The sequence below is a fragment of the Mus musculus genome, chromosome 3 (genome assembly GCF_000001635.26).
Source record: "Mus musculus strain C57BL/6J chromosome 3, GRCm38.p6 C57BL/6J".
In the NCBI taxonomy this organism is placed as follows: Eukaryota; Metazoa; Chordata; class Mammalia; order Rodentia; family Muridae; genus Mus; species Mus musculus.
In genome coordinates this window covers 98404493-98426420 of record NC_000069.6, presented here as the reverse complement: position 1 = coordinate 98426420, position 21928 = coordinate 98404493, and the positions used below count along the sequence as shown (strand labels likewise).

The 21928-nt window shown below is 46.7% G+C and overlaps 1 protein-coding gene across 7 annotated transcripts in view; it reads right to left on the bottom strand.

Annotated features, from left to right (window-relative positions):
- The window catches only part of Zfp697 (zinc finger protein 697), a 49990-nt gene that overhangs the window by 5531 nt on the left and 22531 nt on the right, over positions 1-21928 (bottom strand). For 2 of the 7 annotated variants that reach the window (XM_030252619.1, XM_030252617.1), the window contains exon 2: positions 921-15930. In XM_030252619.1, coding sequence (XP_030108479.1) covers positions 921-1161 — 241 coding nt within the window. In that variant the 5' untranslated portion in view covers positions 1162-15930. Of the gene's footprint in view, positions 1-920; positions 15931-16951; positions 17030-21928 lie in introns of all 7 variants that reach the window. The other 5 variants (XM_006501475.3, XM_006501476.3, XM_006501480.3 and 2 more) reach the window with 5 other exon arrangements.

The following is a 21928-nucleotide window of genomic DNA, read 5'->3' as shown; positions in this document are numbered from 1 at the left end:
CTGTGAAAGGGTCATTAGACGCCCACAAAGGGGTCAGGACCCACAGGTTGTGAACCACTGGGCTACACTGACGCGCATGCTTTATAATTTAATTTTGATACCCAGAACCTACAGAATGGACCCCCCCCCCTCTTCTACTCTCCATCTCTGTTCAGTGGGGGAGAGGTCACGAGGGTAGGGGAAGTGGCTAGAGACCCAGAACTTGCTTTCAGGTCAGAAATAGCAAGAGTGGTAACCAGGAACTTGGGCACTTGGGTAATCAGCCTCATGGACATAGGTAGGTCACTTAACCACCAAATTTGCTTCTAGAGAAGGAAATGATGATTTAACTAGAAATATCAATGTACTTCACCCAGCACTGTGCTAAGTCACTCTTTAAAATATATGTGTATGTGTGTATACATATATAAATTCATCTATTATGTATGAACGTGAGTTTATGTGTGCCAAGTACATGCAGGTACCTGCAGAGATGAGGACTTTGGATGCCCTGGAACTGATTCCAGGTAGTTATGAGCAGAATGATATGGGTGCTTAGAACTGAACTCAGGTCTTCTGCAAGAGTAGTAAGCATTCCTAACCACTGAGCCATCTCTCTGGGGTCCAAAGTCACTGTTTAAATCCAACACATCATGGTACTCCCCCAGCATCTATGAGATAGGCCCCAGTATTGGCTGCGATTCCACTGTAGTGTTGTCACAAGTGATCATCTGTAGCAAGGAGCAGCACCTAGGAGTGGCCTTTATTCATACTTACCAGTGTGGCCTCAGTGGCAGATGGTATAAAGGAATGAATACTCATGGCACCAACTTTTGGAGAGCCCACCCCTAGGTCCCCAGGATGCTGGCCCTGGTTGTATGCCAGTGGAATCCAATGTAAATGTGAGTTCTGCCACCTCAGAGGATACTCATTCTTCTCACCTGAACAGACAGTGGACGCTATGTCCCTCTCTCGTGAGTCCCCTCTTAGATCATCATCCTGTGGGTTGGAGTCCACTTCCTGCTCCAGGTGGCCTCTATCTTCTGTGTCCCATGGATTAGAGCCCATTCCTCTTTCTTCTGGGTCCCCTTCTCGGTCCTCAGAGTTCTCCAAGTCAGAATCCATGCCTCTGTCTTCAGAAGTCTGGTATTCACACACACCCTGATTATCTTCCTGTTCCATCCAGCAAGAGAAGGGCAAAGAAGGTAAGCAAGAGTCCCTGCTCAGACAAAACACAGAGAGGGAAAGGTTCTATCAACCTGCATTCAAGCTTTTACTCCGTGTGGTCTTGATTTATCCGTCCAATAAAACACGCTGCATATGCCAACAGCGAGTCAACTCTCTACCACACGCACACCTCGGATAAACAACTGTGTAAAGTAAAACATCTGGGTAGGGGAGGGACAATGGCCACACACTGAGACCACATGCCAGCACTCAGTTCAGTCTACGAAGTAAATGTCTGAGTGTACATTTATGACTTGACATGGATGTCAACATTGCTTCTGTTTGTTTGTTTCACTTTCACTTTAATCCGTAGTACAGGGGGATTGAACCTAGGGCCAGAAGCACTCTGCGACTGAGTTATATCTACAGCTACTTAGTTATTATTTTGGAACAAGACCTTCTAAGTTACCCAAGCTGGCCTTGAACTCATTCTGTAGCCCAGATAGATCTTGAACTTTCTGTCTTCTGCATCCGTCCCCTGAGTGTCTGAGATTCTAGGACTATGACATTTTTCTTTGAACTGTTTAGAGAATCCGTGTTTATTTAGCTTCCTGACTCTGTGCTTGCCACTGACACATTTAGCACACATGGAACCACCACAGGCCATGTCCACCTGGCCACACACTGAATGTGGAGTTTGATGTTTTCAACCTTCTTGATATAAAACGTCAGCAATTCTCTTGCCAGTGGCTTGGGAGTTGAAAAGGCTACCATGGAGTGTTAAACCCTAGACCACTCTGGATACCTCTAAACACTGTCTCCAGAAGAGAAAATAAAACACTTCCATGGATGGAAAAAAATAAAATAAAATAAAATAAAATAAATCCTTAAACTGAAAAAGAAAGAAGAAAAGCCCTGTAGTGGCTATTCCTGGTTGTCAACTTGACTATTTCTGGAATGAACTACAATTTAAAATTGGAAGGCTCACCAGTGATCCTAATCTAGAGGCTGGGAAATACAAGTTTCTGATCTGGATCCTGGCATGGAGATCTTGAGACATAGTGGCTATGAATTCCAGAAGATTAAGACAGGGAGACCTCGAAGTTCAGGGTCATGTGGGATTAAAGGCCTGGTGGCACACACCTTTAATCTGAGCCACATCTTCTGCTGGAGACCTACACAAGGCCATTGGAAGAAGGAAGACTTACTCTCTCTCTTCTCCACCTGCTTGCCATGTGGGACTGAGCAACTGCTAGATCCTTGGACTTCCATTCACAGCTGCTGCTGACCATTGTTGGGAGTTGAACTACAGACTCTAAATCATCAACAAATTCCCTTACTATACAGAGATGACCCATAAATTCTGTGACTCTAGAGAACCCTGACTAATACAAGCCCTAATACAATTCTCTCTAGTCCATGAAACTTCTAGTGTAGACAGGAAGCCATTTTTGCTATCCTTTGCTTCCTCCATTTTGGGAAGCCTGCCCTCCATAAGCCTGAAACATTCTTACAATTATTTAGCTAATTAGTGGAGCCCCTTTATGGGGCCAGAGGGAAAGTACACAAGAATAACAAACATCAATATGGCAACTTCCTACCTAGGACTACTGTCTTCCAAGGCACACTCAGCCTGGCTTTGTGGCAAGGCTCTGCTGTATTTTTAGAAGAAAGCCAAGATGATAGAAACTGTGGCAGGCTTGTTGAAAGCAAGAGCCAGATGCTAGAGCCTGCTGTGCTACAAGCCACATTCACAGTCTGAACTTCATTCAGTGTGGTATGTCAGTTATAGATGAACGTGAAAAGGAACATGTATCAGGGACTACTGGTAGTCCTCCTGCAAAGAAGGAGGAGAAGGGGGAGAAAGGGGAGAAGGAGGGGAAGGAGGAGGAGGAGGAGGAGAAGGAGGAGAAGGAGGAAGAAAAGAAGAAGAAGAAGAAGAAGAAGAAGAAGAAGAAGAAGAAGAAGAAGAAGAAGAAGAAGAAGAAGAAGAAGAAGCCCAACAGCATCAGATTCTGAAGCCCTCTGTGGATGTCCAGTTTGCATCTCAAATGCAAAGCATGCCCTGTCAACACTGGGAAACTGAGCCAAAATAATTAGTTTCTGCCATCCATCATGCTTGCAGCTTAGCTCAAGGAAGGAAAGGCACATCGAGGTCAAGGATCTTGGTCTGTGGTTTGAAGGATACCGCTGTCTAAGCAATCCCCAGAGAGGACTGCAGGAATAAGGCTGTAGACTTGCTCCCGTGCATGGGAAGAAGGGGGGGGGGAGGCAGTAGTGGCTGGAGATGCAGCGCAGATACATCTTGATAGGGTACTTGCCTGGTGTGTAAACCCTGAGTTGAGTCCCAGGCACCGTACAGAACCACATGTGCTCACGTGTAATTGGGATCCCAGCACTTAGGAGGTGGAGGCAGGAGGAGCAGAATCTCAAACAGTGTGTCAGAGAGCAGCTGCACTACAGGAGAGACCCTGTCTCAAAAACAGAACGTGCTAAAATAGAAAGAGCAAAGAAAAGTATGGTGAGCAAGGATGTCCCATCCTTGGCAAGGAGCTTTCCCTCCCCTATCAGGGTCTTCCTTGTCCTGAAAAGCAGGAGTTATGCATTGAGGAGATCCCTCCCCTGGGTGGGGCGGGCCCAACGGAAGTCAACTAGCCTCAGTCAACTAGGTTAAGTCTCCTCAGTGGAAAGAGGGTAGTGCTACTTAACCTTTCTCGCGGGGAGGGCATCAGAAGGAAACTAAAAGGCACTGTGGAAAACATCAGAGAGAGTCTTAGTGCTCTGAGCTTCGAGGCTGTGAAATGGGTACATTGTTCCTCTCCTCTCCGCCCACCTCTCGAAGATAAACCGGCTCATCTGGACAGACACATCACCCCAACAGTGTCTCAGATCTTTCTCCATGGTGATGACATACTCCCTTCTTAGAGTGCAAAGACTGAGCCCTTCCCTTAAATGTCCTAGGGAAGCTGTTGTGTCTGAGCTTAGTCAATAGCATCATGCAGGGCAGATGGGTTCCCTTGGAAGGTGGACCAACTACGCTGCCAAGTTTCAAAGGAAGAAAGGGATATTATTATAGTCGTGAACCTTCTCAGAGGTATACCAACTCCATGTGAGACTTCTGTCCCAAGTCACACTGTACACCACTCTTTTGCCTTCTGGAGGTTAGACTCAACAGTCAGGTACATCCCTTGGATCTGCACATACAGTGCACCTGAAGGTGGTGGTGGAGGATGGGACTCATGCAAGAAGAGGTTTGCAAATGTGACTTATTGGTTTGCTGGGGGTGGGGGGGAGCAGGGGGTTAAGAGAGGTTTTGTTTGTTTTGGTTGGTTGGTTTTTTATATATTTTTTATTAGGTATTTTCCTCATTTACATTTCCAATGCTATCCCAAAAGTCCCCCATACCCTCCCCTCCACTCCCCTACCCACCCACTCCCACTTTTTGGCCCTGGCGTTCCCCTGTACTGGGGCATATAAAGTTTGCATGTCCAATGGGCCTCTCTTTCCAGTGATGGCCGACTAGGCCATCTTTTGATACATATGCAGCTAGAGTTAAGAGCTCCGGGCTACTGGTTAGTTCATAATGTTGTTACACCTATAGGGTTGCAGATCCCTTTAGCTCCTTGGGTAATTTCTCTAGCTCCTCCATTGGGGGCGCTGTGATCCATCCAATAGCTGACTGTGAGCATCCACTTCTGTGTTTGCTAGGCCCCGGCATAGTCTCACAAGAGACAGCTATATCAGGGTCCTTTCAGCAAAATCTTGCTAGTGTATGCTATGGTGTCAGTGTTTGGAGGCTGATTATGGGATGGATCCCTGGATATGGCAGTCTCTAGATGGTCCATCCTTTCGTCTCAGCTCCAAACTTTTTCTAAGAGAGGTTTCTGACTGACTAACTGCAGCAAGAAAAAAAGGGCGTGCGTATCCCAAAACTAAACGGCAAGGTTAGGGACTGCAGCCCACCTCCCTGAAGGGTGGAGCATGGTGGTCCAACCTGGCAGGGAAGGAGTACAGCTTTACTGCTGAGACCTTTAAATGACAGCTTCTTGGAGAGCAAGAAGCAGAGGATGCTCTGGTTGGTGACCTCCTGTACACCCAGAGATCAGATCAAATGCAGCAGCTCTGTTTCTCTAACTTCAAAGAGAGCTAGGGTCTGAGCTCCCTGACTGAGGCTGGCATCTGAATTCACAGGACTGCCAGCCACACTGAATCAAGGCAGGCTCTGAGCTCCCAAAGGAATCCTCCTTCATCCTCACCACAAGGGGACAGAGGGTTAAGTAGGCTCTGGAAAGAAGAAGAGCCCCTATCACCCAAATCGACAATGTTAACAGATTTGTTTTTAAACGCCTTATGTTTGCAGTAGACTTGAAGTCTATACCTGCTGCCCCCTCCCCCCAAACACACACACACACACACACACACACACACGCACACACACAGACTCAATTCCACTCACACCATCCCATCCTGGATTGTCTATCAGGCTATGATAGAAGTTATTTAGAGTTAAGGACAGATTTTCAAGACACGTTATTTAATAAAAAGCTACAGCTGGGTTTGTTTGTTTGGTTGGTTGGTTTTGTTTTGTTTTGTTTTTCAAGACAGGGTTTCTCTGTATAGCCCTGGCTGTCCTGGAACTCACTTTGTAGACCAGGCTGGTCTCGAATTCAGAAATCCGCCGGCTGTCTCTGCCTCCCAAGTGCTAGGATTAAAGACGTGCACCATCACCGCCCAGCTACAGCTGGTTTTTAAAATACCTTATTTTCATTAATGTAGACACAGTCGTGTGTAGGTTAACACATATATACACAGGCACAGAAAGAAAGGTCAGGAGCCCATCATTAAACTATTAACCATCTCTCTGTCACTTCTTGGAGGCTTCTGGCTGGTAATGCTTATCTTACCAAAACCCAAGGATATAGACTATGTTCAACTTCACAGACCAGAAACAAGTACAGAGGTGATTAGACCAAGGTGAACTACAAAGCAGACCTTCTCAAACAGCTGCTGGTACTTTGGGAGATTGTCACCATTTTTGTATGCATTTGCATTTTCTACAGTAAACATGTATTTTTTTTTTAACCCAGGAAAAAAGGTTGCCTTTATTTTCAGTAGGATCAAATATGTTAATGAAAACCTGTGATTATTCTAGAAGCAACAAAACTCACAAGCCGAGCAGCTGGGGTTCTGTCACTCCTGAGGACTTAACTTTCAGAAGTGCTATCGACCCCCTGGGGAGGTTGTAAGGGGGTCGGGGTTGTAACTGGAGTGTCCGCTGGGCACCAACAGACACTCAGCCACTTTGTTCCAACTCCTTTCCTACTCTTACTCAAAAACTAGCAACATTTTTCTTGGGGGAGGGGGAGTGCTCAGCCAGGGTTGGATAATGAGTAGTCAGTAGGGCAGAGTGATCACTTTGTAGCCAGACTGACCCACGCTTGAACTGTCTGCTCTTAACCAGCTACCTGACTTTATGTGAGTCACATGACTTGGAGGAGCTCTAATTCAGTGCCCATAAAAACAAGGATGCTCCCTCCTACTTGCAGAGTCATTCTAAGAGCCTGATAAATTACCATTTGTTAAAGCTGATGACACGTTAGATACAGCGTAAATAGAATTTATAATGAATTACTTTATTATGAAGTTCCTTGACTTAAATCATTGCACAGTAAACTAAAGTCACTGTCCACAGCTATACTCCCTGGGAATACATTATTTTTCCAGCTTCAGGCAGAACTTCCCTTGGCCTTACTGCTGTTAATAAACAACTCAGCATGTGAAGACAAGAGTCAAGTTGTGGGTGGTTGCTGAAGGGAGCTGGATATAGGGTGAACAGTTGGTAGTTGCTAAAATATCCATCTTAAGCACAGAACTTCAGTCTAAAGCTAAACAGAGGAGTGGGTGTGTGTGGCTTAGCATACTGTTGCTAAAGGAGCCTGCTCCCCCAGTAAGAACTGAGAGGAGATTAATAAGGGAAAAAGGAGTTGTCCAGCAGGGAAAACTAACTCCACATCTAGTTCTCCGGACTCACAGAGGCAAAGGAGAGGAGCAGCAAGTGCTGATGGGACAGAGTCCAGGGTGCAGCCAGCACCGCCACTGCACTGTGTCGGATCCCTGCTTCTAAGAGTTTAAATGTGGGAGGTGAAGGGCAGGTGGAGAGATGGCTCAGCAGTTAAGAGCACTGGCTGCTCTTCCAGAGGAGCCAGGTTCAATTCCCAGCATCCACGTGGCAGCTCACAGTTGTCTGTAACTCCATTTCTAGGGGATCTGCCACAAACATACATTCAATAAAAATAAATAACTTTTAAAAGGAGTTTGAATGTGTCTTGAGTCCTTGACAACCAGGTTAGTTGGTTAATAGAGGCACTAAATCAGTTTTACGAGCTCTATCTTGTTAACCCACCACCACCTTCAAATGGCCTTTCTCTTAAATACAGAGCTGGGCACCTCTCTAACTCTATTTAAATCCAAGTTTCTAAAATTTATATATTTTTCATGTCCCTTGTTCCTCCTCGATGGTCCCAGCTTTTTAAAATGGTAACATCCTTAAAATAACTAGGAAAATGCTCAAAAGCCTCACTCATCTGAAGGCCATCTGAAATGCCCAGTCATTGCACCGGGAAGATACTGCTACAGAGTGGGGGAAAGGTGATCTAGTAGCTTTGGGGGAGGGGTTGTTGTTGTTGTTGTTGTATGTTAACAACATGGTCTGTGTCCGAGGCTGGCCTTGAGCTCCCTACATAGTCAAAAATAATGCTGAGTTTCTCGTCCTGAGATAACAGGTACTACCTGCTGGGCTTATGCAGCACTGAGACCCAAACCCAGGAGATCAGGTATGCCTCCCAAGCCGTGACAGTTCACTCAGTCAACTGAGGTGCATACCTACCCACAAAGTATCTCTATAAAAAGGAAGAGGCGAAGACTGGAGCAGAGGGGAGCGGAAGCCAGGAGAGCTAGAAATCAGACTTTGACCTGGGTCTACTGACATATTTAGCCCCCTCTAGAGCTACCTGCAAACTATTCCTTTGATCGGGGTCCTACCCCTTCAAAGATCAGATCTAACTTCCTAGGATGGTCAGTCAAGCCCATACCACCCTCCCACCTCCCTGGATTTTACAGAGAGAAATTAAGGCCAGAAATAACACCAAGTGACAGAGCACTAGCAACTCCTACCCTCCAGTGGCCCTGCCCTGCCCCCAGGGAGATCAGAGACCAGCTTCAATAGTCCCAGGCTGGGAGGCAGTGTCCCATTTGATTGGACCTATGCAACTTATCGTGCTGTTGGTCCAGTCCCTCTCCATAGATCCTACAACTATCAGGAAAGTGGGTTACTCATTTTATGTGTTAAGAATACTACTAGGCAGTGGTGGTGCATGCCTTTAGTCCCAGCACTCGGGAGGCAAAGGCAGGAGGATCTCTGTGAGTTTGAGGCCAGCCTGGTCTACAGAGTGAGTCCCAGGACAGCCAGGGCTACACAAAGAAACCCTGTATTGGGGGTGAGGAAAGCAAGCAAAACAAAAACCAAACTCTGAGCATGTGGCCCATCCCCTAGGTAAAGTTAAGACTCACCTATATCATTGCAAGTGGGGGCAGCTAGCAAAAAAGCCTTGTGACTCAAAGAGGCAGGCTAAACCTGGAACCTCCTGCCCACTCCCTTGGAGTTGGGTAGACAGGAGTCATGTGCTAAGGCCACTGCCAGGTGGCAGGTGGCCAGGCCAGCAGAGACATCTTGTCAGGGAAAGGAAGTGCTCTCTGGGCAGGAGGCCAAGAGTGGCTCCATTCAGCAGCCTCCAGACCGAAGCGCCCTTCCTGTCTCCTACTCATCTCGGGGGGCCCCTTCCTTACCTTCTCAAGATTGAGCCAGAAACTCAGCAGCAGAATCTAGAAGCTTCTTTCTGCTGCTTCCCACGCCCCTGGCCCACCACTCTCTCCCCAGGGATAGTTTGCATATGTGTCCAAGCAAAGACACCCAATTTGGAAGAAACTGGTAAAAACAACTCCAGGCAGCTATGCAAAAGGCTGTATTCAGGACAGGCAGTGAGATCCAACTGGGGACTGCAAGGGTTAATCATTTGTCCATCTTCATCAGCAACCAAGTAAAAGAGTTAACAGTCAAATTTCTTCTTGGTGGGGAGGGGATGGTCTCAGAGCCCTGCACCTTTACTGGCCAGCTCAAAGGGCAATAAGTCAGTCACTCACCTTACTGGACAGATGATGTCTCTGGTGAACAAGGAACAGCAGCTTTGTCACCCTCCTCCCATGTGTCACATTCACAGGTGCCAATGGACCCTCACCTTGGCTGGCTTTCACAGACCACCCACCCCTCCATGCCAGAGACCCGAGTGCAGACTGCTGAGCAAGGTGGACCTGAGTTCCAGACAAAGAACAGCAAAACACGCCTGCAACTAAATACTGACCACTCTCCAGACAGAAGAAGCCAGAATAATCTGGTTTCTGATCTGTAGTTAATGCCCTTTCACCTGGAGAGGGGAGCCCAAAGACAACATAGCCAGTGGGGGGCCCTGAATTCAGTCTCTAGACACACGTGCCCATGGATGTACATGAACAAGCACACACACACACACACACACACACACACCAGACAGACAGACAGACACAGAAAACCACACAATGTCCTTGGGACCAGGCATTTCCTGTCCATTATCTCAGACAGGACCCCTTAGCTTGTGCAACCTGTCACACCCGTCAAGCTTCCACCATGTGACCACTATGCAACTCCTTGTAGACAAAATAAGAATAAGTGTGACATAGAGACAGCTCCTAAATGAAAATTAGATTCTCTGCCTTCAAATGAGAAGCTGGACAAGCACCCCGTAATTCCAGCATTTGAAGGGTCAAGGCAGGAGGACCAGCCAGGGAAATCCTGACTCAGGATGAAACAGTTCAAGGTGCTGGTGAATACTCCCATCCATCCATATGCTCTGTTTTACTGATTAGAATCGTCTACCTGATGAACAAGAATACCTAGCATTCGTAATTCTTCCTCCCCTGAAGACTTACATTTTACTACCTGCTTTTTGGTTTTTCTTCATTTCTTATTTCATAACAGAAGCCCTAGGCTATCCTCAGGAGGCTGTCCTCCTGCCTGCTCAGCAGCTGGCTTCTCTGTTCAATGTATTTCACAGACTCCAAGACCTTGAAAATCTCTTGAACTTTTATGAGAGCAAACGGAGGCTGAGAGAGAGAGAGGACGAGCAATTGACCGGGGCTAGAGAAACAGGCAGAATGTCAGAAGCAGTGGGTCCTAAATCCCAGGCTTCTGATTGGTCCCTCCAACAATCTTTACATCCCTTTAATTCAAAATACCACTTAAAAACAGACAGCCAGGGCCAGGTGTGGCAACACACACCTATGATCTTGCCCTGGAGAGGCTGAGGCAGGGCGATTTCGATTTTAAGGTCAGCCGACATAACAAGACACACTCCCACCCCATCTCCCTCAAAAGGAGAGTGGAGATCAATCTATGACATACTCTGGCCCTCCTAAATCCCATGCTATATTAGTCAGGGTTTCTCCAAAGGCAACAGAACCAGTGGGATGTATGTATATTTAGAAAGAGATATATAATAAAGAGTTCGCTTATGCAGTTCTGCAGGCTGGCAGTTTCAAACTCTACCCTGAAGTGCAGACACCAAAAGCAATGGGATGGAAATGTCCTCCTTGCTCAGGAGGATCAGACTTTTGATCCCCGTAGTCTTTTAACTGACAGGAGGAAGCACACACACATGGGAGATGCTAGTCTGCTTTACTCAAAGGCCACCATCTAGAATGTTCACCACACCCAAGCCCGCCTTAACGGGGTGACTACAAACAGTGTATTATGGCACAGGTGACTGCAGATGTCATGAGGAAGCTCTGTAGGATAACCTAAAAAAAATAAAGCTTATAAATTGTATGTATTTGTTTCTTCTCTCTCCTCTCTCTCTCTCTCTCTCTCTCTCTCTCTCTCTCTCACACACACACACACACAAACACACACAAACACACAATTTGGCAGCAAGCACCTTGACCCACTGATGCATCTCGACAGCCCCTAAAAAAAAATCTCAGAAAAATATCCATAAGTATTTGATTATGCATCTTGCTGCCTTGTGGCCCAGACAAACTAACACAGAAGATTAACCACCACACACACCCTGGCTAAAAAACAATCTTAAATAATCCCTTCACACTTCAAATTTACCCCTAAAAGCATCGGTTTTGTCATGAAAATCACAATACATACTTGGATACAGTTTCTGTGTCATGTGATAAAGAGGACGAGGAGGAAGACTCAGGTTGATCTTAAAGATTCTCTAGACAGGCCTGGAAGTACAGGCCTAGAAGCCCAACATGACAGAGGCTGAGTAAGAAAACATGGCCAGCTTGGGCTACATAGTGAGTGCTAGGCTAGCCAGGTCCACAGAGCAAGACTCTGTTGCAAAACTAACAAACATGCTCCAAGTGGGGGGAAAGCTCTCTAGACATGAGTATGGTATACACAGCAGAAAGAGACACAGTTTATAACTGATCTTGCTTAAGGAAGAAGAGACTTGGAATGCAAGAGAAGTGTGTCTGATGAGACGTGCTCATAACAGCCTTGTTCTGGAAGGACTGATGGGGGGATGGTGGTCTCTATTAAGGTTTCTGTGATCCTGTTTCTGCTGGAATGAGTAGCCCTGAGAGAAATGTTCTTCATAGCAAAGGAGAAGAGGGGAGTGCAGGGCCAAAGAGTTTGAAGCAGACACTCTGTCACCCAGCTTCCCATGTAGATTCAACAGGAAGAAATGCTGTTCCCTTCTCTGCCCAAAATAACTGCCTGGTGTTACTGACAAGGAATGGCTGGCATGTTCCGCTCAGAGTATTTCAGCTGGGTAAGTGACACCTCTGTGTGTAACCAGCCAGGGTAGGGTCCAGTGAGTGCGAAGCAGGAGGAAATGCAAAGCTACCTGATAGCTAAATGTTCCTGCCTCATCACATCTCAAAATTCCAAAACTAGACTGATTTAAAGCAAAGCAAAGCAAAACAAAACAAAACGCTTGCATACACTTGAAAACACTTTTAAAACTATAACTCACTCTTATCTCTTTAAAAAATAACAGGATACACAAAACTCAGATCATAAGAAACTAAATAAGACACATGATCTCCAGTTGATTTACCAAGAGAACAATGACAAAAACAGCAAGAAAAAAAATATGATAAAAAGAAGAAAAGAGGGAGGGAAGTCCAAAGGTCAAAATGCAAGCAATAAATCAACCAACCTCAACATACATACTTACAGAACCCCAACTCAATTACCATACTACAAAAGCAAGTTCTATGCGGTTGGGCAATGAGCACAGACAGGCATTAAAAATCAAAGGTCAGCCTGAGCTACACCGTGAGGCACCCTCCAAAACCAAAGCCAAAGCTAATTATGAGACAACTGAGTAATTGTAAAATTCTGATTAGCTATCTGATATCAAGAACTGTTCATCTTTATGATGCTGGTATTTGGGTAAGTTCAAAGAGTCCTTTATCATCAATATATGAAATATTTATAGACGAGAGGATAACGTCTGGAATTTACTTCAACACAATTCCAAGGAAGGGAGGCTTAGATGGGTGCAGATGAAACAGGAAAGGCCATATATCGGCCACTGCTAAAATGCTGAACACCTAAGTTCATTATTCCACTCTACTCACGTGTATATTTGTTAGACAGAAAACCTGCTTTTACCCATAGCTCAGTGCTGCTGTCAACCTTCGCCAGAGAAACTTCTCTCTGCAGCAGGCAGAAAATAACGCAATAGACTATAGTGCTGACCGTGTCAAGCCCCGGGTCCCAAGGCTCAGCGAACATTGAAGCAGGCTGGAAAGGACGGCAGAATCATCGGAAAGCATCTCATCGTTAAAATACTTCAGAAATGGGCCACAGCAGTTTGGAGAAAAGGGGAAACCATTTTAGCATTGTTTGCTAAGATAGCTGGTTGAAAATAATAGCAACTAATCTAAATCCAGGAGATAACAGACAAATATATCAGCAGCTTCAACTGGGATACAGAAAGGGTTAAGGAAGTGTAGACAGCCCAAACATTGTCCACAAACGCATAACTGAGTGGCTGGCAGGAGCCTAAATCCCTGCCATACCAACTTTTGCTCCAATCACACTTGCGCCCCCCACCCCAGGTAGCCAGTGTACTTGGCTAATCATACTAGCAATCTGTACCTTTCAGCACACTAATGTGCCTGCTTCTCATTTCCTATTGCATGGTGTGACAGGTGCCCTAGGAGAAGAAAGCTGTTCCCTAAGACTCTAATATACTACCTTTCTGGGATATACCCAATTTACATATTTGGCCCTGGTATTTGTAGCTTCTGTTAGCTGCTTGATAGGACAGTGAGTCAAATCACATTAATCAACTCATAATCTGCCCAGTACAAGGATCCTCCATCCCTGTCATAGGAAAAAAGATTTAAAGCCTTGCCAAAGTCACCAACCCATTCCTAAAATCGTCTACCTGCAAATGAGATCCTGGAATACATGGTCAAGAGGGAGATTCTTACTTTAATATTTGCTTGTATTATTCTTTAATTATATACATGTGTGTCTGTGTGCGGCATGTACAGGGACCCACAGAATCCAGAGAAAGAAGGTGGATTCCCTAAAGCTAAAGTTACAGGCAGCTGTAAGTCATCCAATGCTGGCAGGCATGGGAACCCTACTGAGTCTTCTACAAGAACTGTAAGTAAAGCTCTTAACTGAACAGTCTCTCCATCTCCTAGAGGGGGCTTATAAGAATGACACAAAACCCTCCAAGACATGAGACCATAAACTAGAAGATGCATCTAGATCAAGAATCCAGATCATCTAGTCTACAATGGACAGTTCCTCAGATTCGGATTCACAGTATCTCTTTGCTTCTGTTTTAATAGTGTCACTCTCCCTATCTGGGAGGCTCCAAAGAAGTAAGCTGGGTGGCAAAGGTCGGGGACTACAGTGACATTTTGCTGAAGAGACTATACTTGTTAATGAGAAAGTCTGCCACGTTTTAAATGCTTAAGAGACAGAGACAGAGAGACAGAGAGATAGAGTCAGAGAAACATTATTTCCCATGGAGGAAAATGAGGCCCAACAAATATATAAGTTATTTGACCACACAAAGGTAGTGAGTGCGCAGAGCACTGAGACAGCCATTCCAGAGTCACCTGGTTCTTTTACATTCTCTTCTGCATCTGACCCCCTCTGTCATCTCCATGGCTTGCTGCTCTAGCTACAGTAACCAAGCTTTGTGGGCAACACCTTCCTTCTTCCTATTTCTGTTCTCTTCCACACTTCAGCCAACTTCTACTGTTACATTCCTATTATAATTATGATTAGCTTGCCTCTTCAAAACTAAAAAATCATCTTAAAAGTTTCATCTGATTCTCTAAGATGGATTCCAAGAAACCAGGTTTTGGATTGTCTATAGTTTTCACTCAAAAAACAAAACATCTTGTTGACTTTTTAAAGTTGTTTGTATTAGCATTGACTTAAAGAAACATTATGGCCAACACTGAATAACCCTAAGTCTTTTGTGTAATTGTGTGAAAGAAAAGTGGGAGTTGGCCAGCAGAGTCTTGCCCAACACCCGCAAGGGCCCACACGGGACTCCCCACGGGATCCTAAGACCTCTGGTGAGTGGAACACAGCGCCTGCCCCAATCCAATCGCGCGGAACCTGAGACTGCAGTACATAGGGAAGCAGGCTACCCGGGCCTGATCTGGGCACAAGCCCCTTCCGCTCGACTCGAGCCCCAGGCTACCTTGCCAGCAGAGTCTTGCCCAACACCCTGAAGGGCCCACACGGGACTCCCCACGGGATCCTAAGACCTCTGGTGAGTGGAACACAGCGCCTGCCCCAATCCAATCTCACGGAACCTGAGACTGCGGTACATCGGGAAGCAGTCTCAAAGCTTGGCAGAAACCCCGGAATCCATGTGATATGGACCTGTGACTTCCTGGGCTTATCTGTCTGTCTGCCACACACAGTGCCTGAAGAACTGCCACGATACTATCTTCCTAAGTTCGTTTCATTCTTCCCTGAATCCAACACACAGCTAGAACCCAGATTTGGTAATCCACAGACGCAGAAATGGAACGGGCCGGCCCGGAGAGAGGCACGGTCTTGAGGTTCTGACTCAGTCAATTTTCTATTGAGTCATTTTCCATCTGTTTCAACTCTGTCAACACACAGGGCCACTGGGGACAGCCACTTGACTCTTGGAACTTGGGCTGAGGGTGTGGTTGCTGTGGCAGCTGCTGCCAGAGTGCGACTAGATGGGGGCACAGCCTCAGCTGTGGTGAAGGTGACAGGCAACTGCTGTGGCCCCTCCCACTTTCCTGTTCATTGAGCATCCTGGCAAAAGATCCCACGTTGTTGCGTTGCGTGGCCTCCTGGAGAAGCAGCTGAGGGAGGAGGTGTGGGAGAGGGAGGAGGGCTTGTGGTACTGTCACTGACTGCTGTGTCCAGGGCTGGCTAGGCCTGGTATTCACAAGTAGCACACAGCGGAAGGCATCCAGGAAGGACATGCAGAGGTGAGGTGCTGGCTGGAACCGCCTGTTAATTCTTCACATTTCTTCTGCTCAGAGTGGTTTGCTCCTGAGTAGGGGTCCAGCGGAGCCTTGGAGCACTATCTCATATAGCCTATAGAGATGATTGTACAGTCATGAGAACCCAGCGACCATCTGTGGGCTGCTACATTGCAAAGTCATCCCTGGATGGAAGGAGACTCCAGGCTGATAACAGTAAATCCCCCAGACCTGAAATGAGAGTTAAGAGGACATTCCCATTTTATTCACTCCAGAGACCTTTTCATAGAGTATGCAACCAAGTGCGCATTTATTTTTAAAAATCCTTTTTGGAGAACTTCATACGTGGGCCCGTTGTCCCAGATGATTATTATTGTACCCCACATCCTTTACCTGCCAACAATGGTACCTTGGGCAAATCACCCATCTAAGTGGCTGTTTCCTCACCTGTGAAGTGTAAATAGTCAACCTGCCTCAGAAGGCTCTTGGGAGAATTGAGAGATTATTCCAGGGGCATGTTCAGCACCGGGTATGGTAGCTGCGATTATGATCTTTGCTTAAGAGTTTGTAACAAGTAATACATTTGTGTGATTTTACTGCCAGAGAAGTAGTCATTGTCTACAATCTTTTTAAAAATGGCTATTTTTATCATTTATAATTATGTGTATCTGTATGGGTCTGTGAATGCAAGTACCTTAGGGTTTCATTGCTGTGATGAGACACCATAACCACAACAACTCTTATAAAGGATGACATTTAATTGGGGCTGGCTTACAGGTTCAGAGGTTCAGTCCATTATCATTATGATGGGAAGCAGGGCAGCATCTAGCAGGCATGGTGCAGAATGAGCTGAGAGTTCTACATCTTCATCTGAAGGCTGCTAGGAGAAGACTGGCTCCCATGTGGTTAGGAGGAGGGTGTCATTACCCACCCCCACAGTGACATAGTTCCTCCAACAAGGCCACACCTCCTAATAGTGCTGATGCCTGGGCCAAGCGTATTCAAAACACCACAGTAAGTATCCATAGAATTCAGAAAATTGTGTCAGAGTTCCTGCTTCTGGAGTCACAGGTGGTTGTGAACTGTCCACTGTGGATACTGGGAACTGAACTTGGGCCCTCTGTAAGAACAGTGCCCAAGCTCTTAGCTGCCAAGCCGTCTTTCCAGCCTCTACTGTCTACATTCTTAAAAATGGGACAGACAGTAATGTTAATCAATGGGATCACAAAGAAAACCTTCAGTCAGAACTCACCAAGGTCTTTCTCCTGAGCCATCTGCACCCAGACATGGTTCATCAGAACCCAACAACCGAGTCACGTTGTAGACAATGCTGAAAGTGGCATAAAGTGATTGCAAAACAAATCACTCACGATGGCCAGCACATTGCTTAACCTAATGCACTAGTATTCTTCAAGTGGCAATGCAGACAAATAGCCTAGCCAAGAAAGGATAAAGGCAGCCACTAGAGTGAGCTGCATCCTGCATGACTGCTCCCAAGATGACCCTCTGCTCTCTCTGCCCCCCTTTGGGTAAGGAAACAAAGCTTCTCGGTCTACTCTGACAGACACCCGAAGGTGTGTCTGGTACTGTTCCTCGATGCAATTTTCTTCTTTGAAGCTCAGACCACCACCACCCCACCCCCTGGAGATCAGACCCTCTTACATGAATACAGAGAGAGCATGTTTTCTAACTGCCCATCTTAAGAGACGTGACACAAAAGGCAGAAAAGACAGAGGACCAAATGTCAACAGTCTCTCTGCTGGATTGGCAGCCATTTGGGCTCCAATATCCCATAATCATACTAGTAAATTTAAAGAGGGGGATAAAAGGCAGTTGGGAGTAGAGGAAACAGAGTTCCCATTTATGCAGCTTTTGCGGTTTATAACGATTTTGTAAGTATATCCTCACTTGAACCTCTCAGAGGCTCTGGAAACAGGGGAGCCATGGCCATTCCATCTCTGACGAGGAAAGTAGAGTTGTGGTTGTAGCTCAGAATGAGAGCATTTGGGTGTCGTGTGAGAGTCCTGGGCTCATCCCCAGCACTACCAAAAACAAAGGAAAAGTCTGCCTGAACTCTGAGTGACCAACTCCATGGCAGGTCTGCTGGGTTCCCAGCCCGGCTGTGCTGTGAGCCTAGTGTGACCACACAGGCAGGTATGGGACCTTTTAGTGCCCTTGCCTCCTGTATGGCTTGGAGTCATAGACTGTAAATGAATCTTAGTGCTTCTAATGATGTTAGGGCTCTTTTCACCTCTAACTCCATATGCCCTCATTTAGTTAGACTCAGGGATCATCCTGTCCATCAGTGACCACTCTGGCCAAGGACCCACATTTCTGAATGAAGATCTGAACCCTCCTCCATTCTGCTGATATGTCCACACCCACTCCAGACACTGAAAACTCCAGGACCCCCCCCCCCACACACACACACACATTTATACTCGTGGATAGATAGAACAAGAAGTTTTTTGTTCTTCACAATGCTTATGCTGTGGGGTGGAGGGGCCTCAGGCTTGGGGCTGGGGCTGACCTTAAAGGAGATGGACACAGAATGCCTTTTCCTCCAAGAGTTGGGCTTTAAAGGTACCCAAGTCCTGTAAGGTTAAGGTTCTGCAGTTAGTGGCACTCTGTGTTGAATGGGCTTCGGTGGGACAGCCTTACTCTCTGTCTTAGTTGGAGTTTCTATCGATGCAACCAAACACCATGACCAAAAAAGCAAGTTGGGGAGGAAAGGGTTTATCCAGCTTATACTTCCACATCACTGTTTATCACCAAAGGAAGTCAGGAGAGGAACTCACACAGGGCAAGAACCTGGAGGCAGGAGCTGATCAGAATCAACAGAGGAGGGCTGCTTGCTACCTTGTTTCCCATGGCTTGCTCAGTCTGCTTTCTTATAGAACCTAGCACCACCTGCCCAGGAGTGGCCCCCACCCACAGTGGGCTGGGCCCTCTTGCATCGATCACTAATTGAGAAAATGCCTCACAGCTGGATCTCATGGAGGCATTTGCTCAGCTGAGGCACCTTCCTTTCTGATGACTCCAGCTTATGTCAAGTTGACTCCCAAACCAAGCCAGTGCACTCTCCAATTCTTCTGTTCCTCTAAAGCAGGTATTTTAAGTTTTGTCAGATGTAGGCTAAAGAACACAGGCTTATTTTAGCTGCAGACTGTCCCCTCTTGGCCATCATTCCTAACTCTGCACTCACAGTCCTTAGCCCAGAGGCTGGCTATAGCATTGCTCAATCAGTGATTGCGGATAGCTGCTCTTTGGACTTGCTTCCATGGTAAAATGCCTTTTTCTCCGAAGTCTTCACAGGCTAAGCAGCTTCAGCCTCCTATACCAGGGCCAGAGCAGCAGTAAAGGGTGCAGTGTCGGTCATGGTGGATAAAGTCCTGGTGTTTTAATGTTGACACACCAGGCCTTTCTTCAAACTGCCAGCCTGGCCGCTGGACTGGGAGGGGTGTCTTGGGGGGCGTTTCTTATCTAGTGCTGACCTCCCTTAATAGAGTGTGGGGGCATTGTGTGGAACTTGAAAGAGAGACCAGCACACCCTGGCCTCATGGCAGTTGTTCGTGGTTTTTGAACATTTGTAGAATCATTTAAGAAAAAAGTTCCATAAACTCAGCTAACAAGTGTGGGAAATTCATCAAGTTCTTATTTTGTTAATTCTGTGTTTGCTTTCTGTGAGCACGCAGCATGCTGGGAGAAGCAGGCGTTTATAAATAGCTTGTATAGTAGGCAGCCAGATAAGCACCAGAGGAGATACATCACATGCAAATGTGTTGCCTCAGGAGACAGTTTCATTGGGAAGTCCCAAAGAGCATTTTGGAAGGGGTATGAGATTAGAACTGCATTGTCATTTTAAAAATGTAGGTCTTCCGCATCGGCTCAGAGAAAGGGAAGGCTCTGAAGAGGGGGAGAAAACCAGGTGCAGGTGCAGCTTGGGCCAGGGGTGGGGATAGTAGAAGCATCCGGTGTAGCGTAGCGTGTTAGCTCTGGCTTGGGCCAGCCAGGGGTGGGGATAGTAGAAGCATCCGGCGTAGCGTGTTAGCTGCACTCTCCATTGCTGTGATCAAGAGCCTGACAAAGCGACCTGAGGAGGGTAACTTTTGGATTACAGCCTTGAGAAGATGCAGCTAAAGCCACGACAGGGAGAAAGAGGCAGCTGGCGGGTGTGTCCCCTCTGAGAGAAAGCAGAACAGAGATGCTCAGCTCAGCTCAGTTTCTCCTACGCATTCCGTCTGGGACCCATAGAATGGTGTCATGGACATTCAGGGTGGGTCTTTTATCATAGACATAGTCAAAGGCTTATCTCCTTAGATGATCTTAGATCTTGTCACGTTAACACTATTAACCACCAAGTGTAATGAAGGGCAAAGCTAGGGGGAAATCCATAAGGTAATGTGGGAAAAGCAAGCTTAGGTCTGTCTTTCCTTCATCCCTCCTTCTTTTCTCTTTTAGACAGGGTCTCAAGTACCCCAAGCTGGCCTTCAACTCCTCTTACAGCCAAGGATGACCATAAACTTCTGTTCTTCCTGTCTCCCCCTCCAGAGTGCTGAGATTATAGGAGTGTACTACAGAGCTAGCGATCCAATTCAGAGCTCCATGCAAGCTAGGCACACATTCTACCAACGGAGCAACATCCTCAGCATGCATTGTAAGAGTGTTGAGTATATTCCATGAAAATCCAGTGAGGGAGTTGGAGGAGAAGGTGCCACGGCACGCCAGGTTTGTGTTTCAGGAGGCTCACAGGGATATCAGGCTGGTGGATGGACTCATCCTGGATGGTGAGAGATGGGTGCGAAAGCACTAGGCAGAATGTACAGGCAGCCTGCAGGACGCAGCATGGAGTGCCTGCTAAAGGTTTTAACAGTTCAGACACGCAACTCTTTAGAGCAGATTCTCTGTTAGCAGAGACGCTTTGGGCTGCTCTTGCAAGCATTTCAGTGGCTCCCTGTGGCCTGTTGGATCATGCCCAAGCTTCCTAGACTGTATTTCAAGCATCCATTATCTTCCTCCTTTATGGTTCTCCCTACTGCAGTCAACAACAGACTCTCACAATGAAAATATTTAGGTCTTTTTTTAGGCCAAGTCAAACTGCTCACGGTCTCCAGCTTTGCCTTAGTTTATGGTCCTGAAGGTCCTCAGCTGAGGTGATCTGATATAAACCTCAGCCACTCGGTCACTCAGCCACTCACATGTAGGTAAACGCAGGCTTGGATGCTCACCTTGGCCTCCCCCTCTTAAGTTCAATAATGTTTCATCCTGCCAGGGCTCTGTGGGCCTCACACCGCTCCAAGCCATGACAGATTGTTATAACTCATGCAGGCTCCCAGGGGAGAGACCAAGATGAAACAGAGTGGGTGAGGCTCATCCACATACTCCTCTCTGCCTCTAATTCAACCATTTCTGCTTGGCTTCAGGGGCTCTATATATGAGTTTATGGGAGAATACATTTGAACAATTTCGATGCTGCAAAAGAGGGCTGTGAACACAGTCACCCATACCAACTTCCTTTTGATTGAAAAATGAACAAAAGAGGTAGAAGGAGTTTTCCATCTATTTGTTTCTAGACAGGCACCTACAGGAGCACGGAGGCACAGTGGCAGGGGCTTAAGCAATAGGAATAGGAACCTTGCCCTAGGGCCTCAAAATCCCACTGCCTGTTCCCAGGTACAGCAGTTGCTCTGTGTTATGTATTTTGAAAAACTTTGGAATCCTTGAGTCAAAAGGTGGTGGTCCTGGGAATCTTTACTGGGCAGGAGATGGTGAAGAAACCCAGGAAAGCCACGATAGGGATGTGCCGTGTTTGAGGGTGAGGATGGTTCGGCTGGGATGACTTCAAGGACCCACGACAGGAAAGCAACCTTCCCGGCTACCACCTGGGCCCAACCCTCTCTTGAAAAGGTCTAATAGAGGATTCGTTGCTCTCAGAAGTCGAACAGTACTTCCAAGACACCTGCCCCTCACAGACAATGTTGGCGCCAGGGTTTATTTTTGGCTTTTAGATACAGCCAAGCCTGCTCTATCCTTGGCACAGATGGAAAGAGGCTGTAGGCCAAAGCCGGAGTAGGAGTCTGCCTCATGAGAGGAAAACACCCAAAACTGCTACGCTCCCAACCTCTCCTCATCTCTGAGACAGTCTCCCTCATGCCAGACTGAAAGAAAGCATGCCCATGAGTACAGAGGGGGTGCCTATGAGTACAGAGTGGGTGCCTATGAGTTCAGA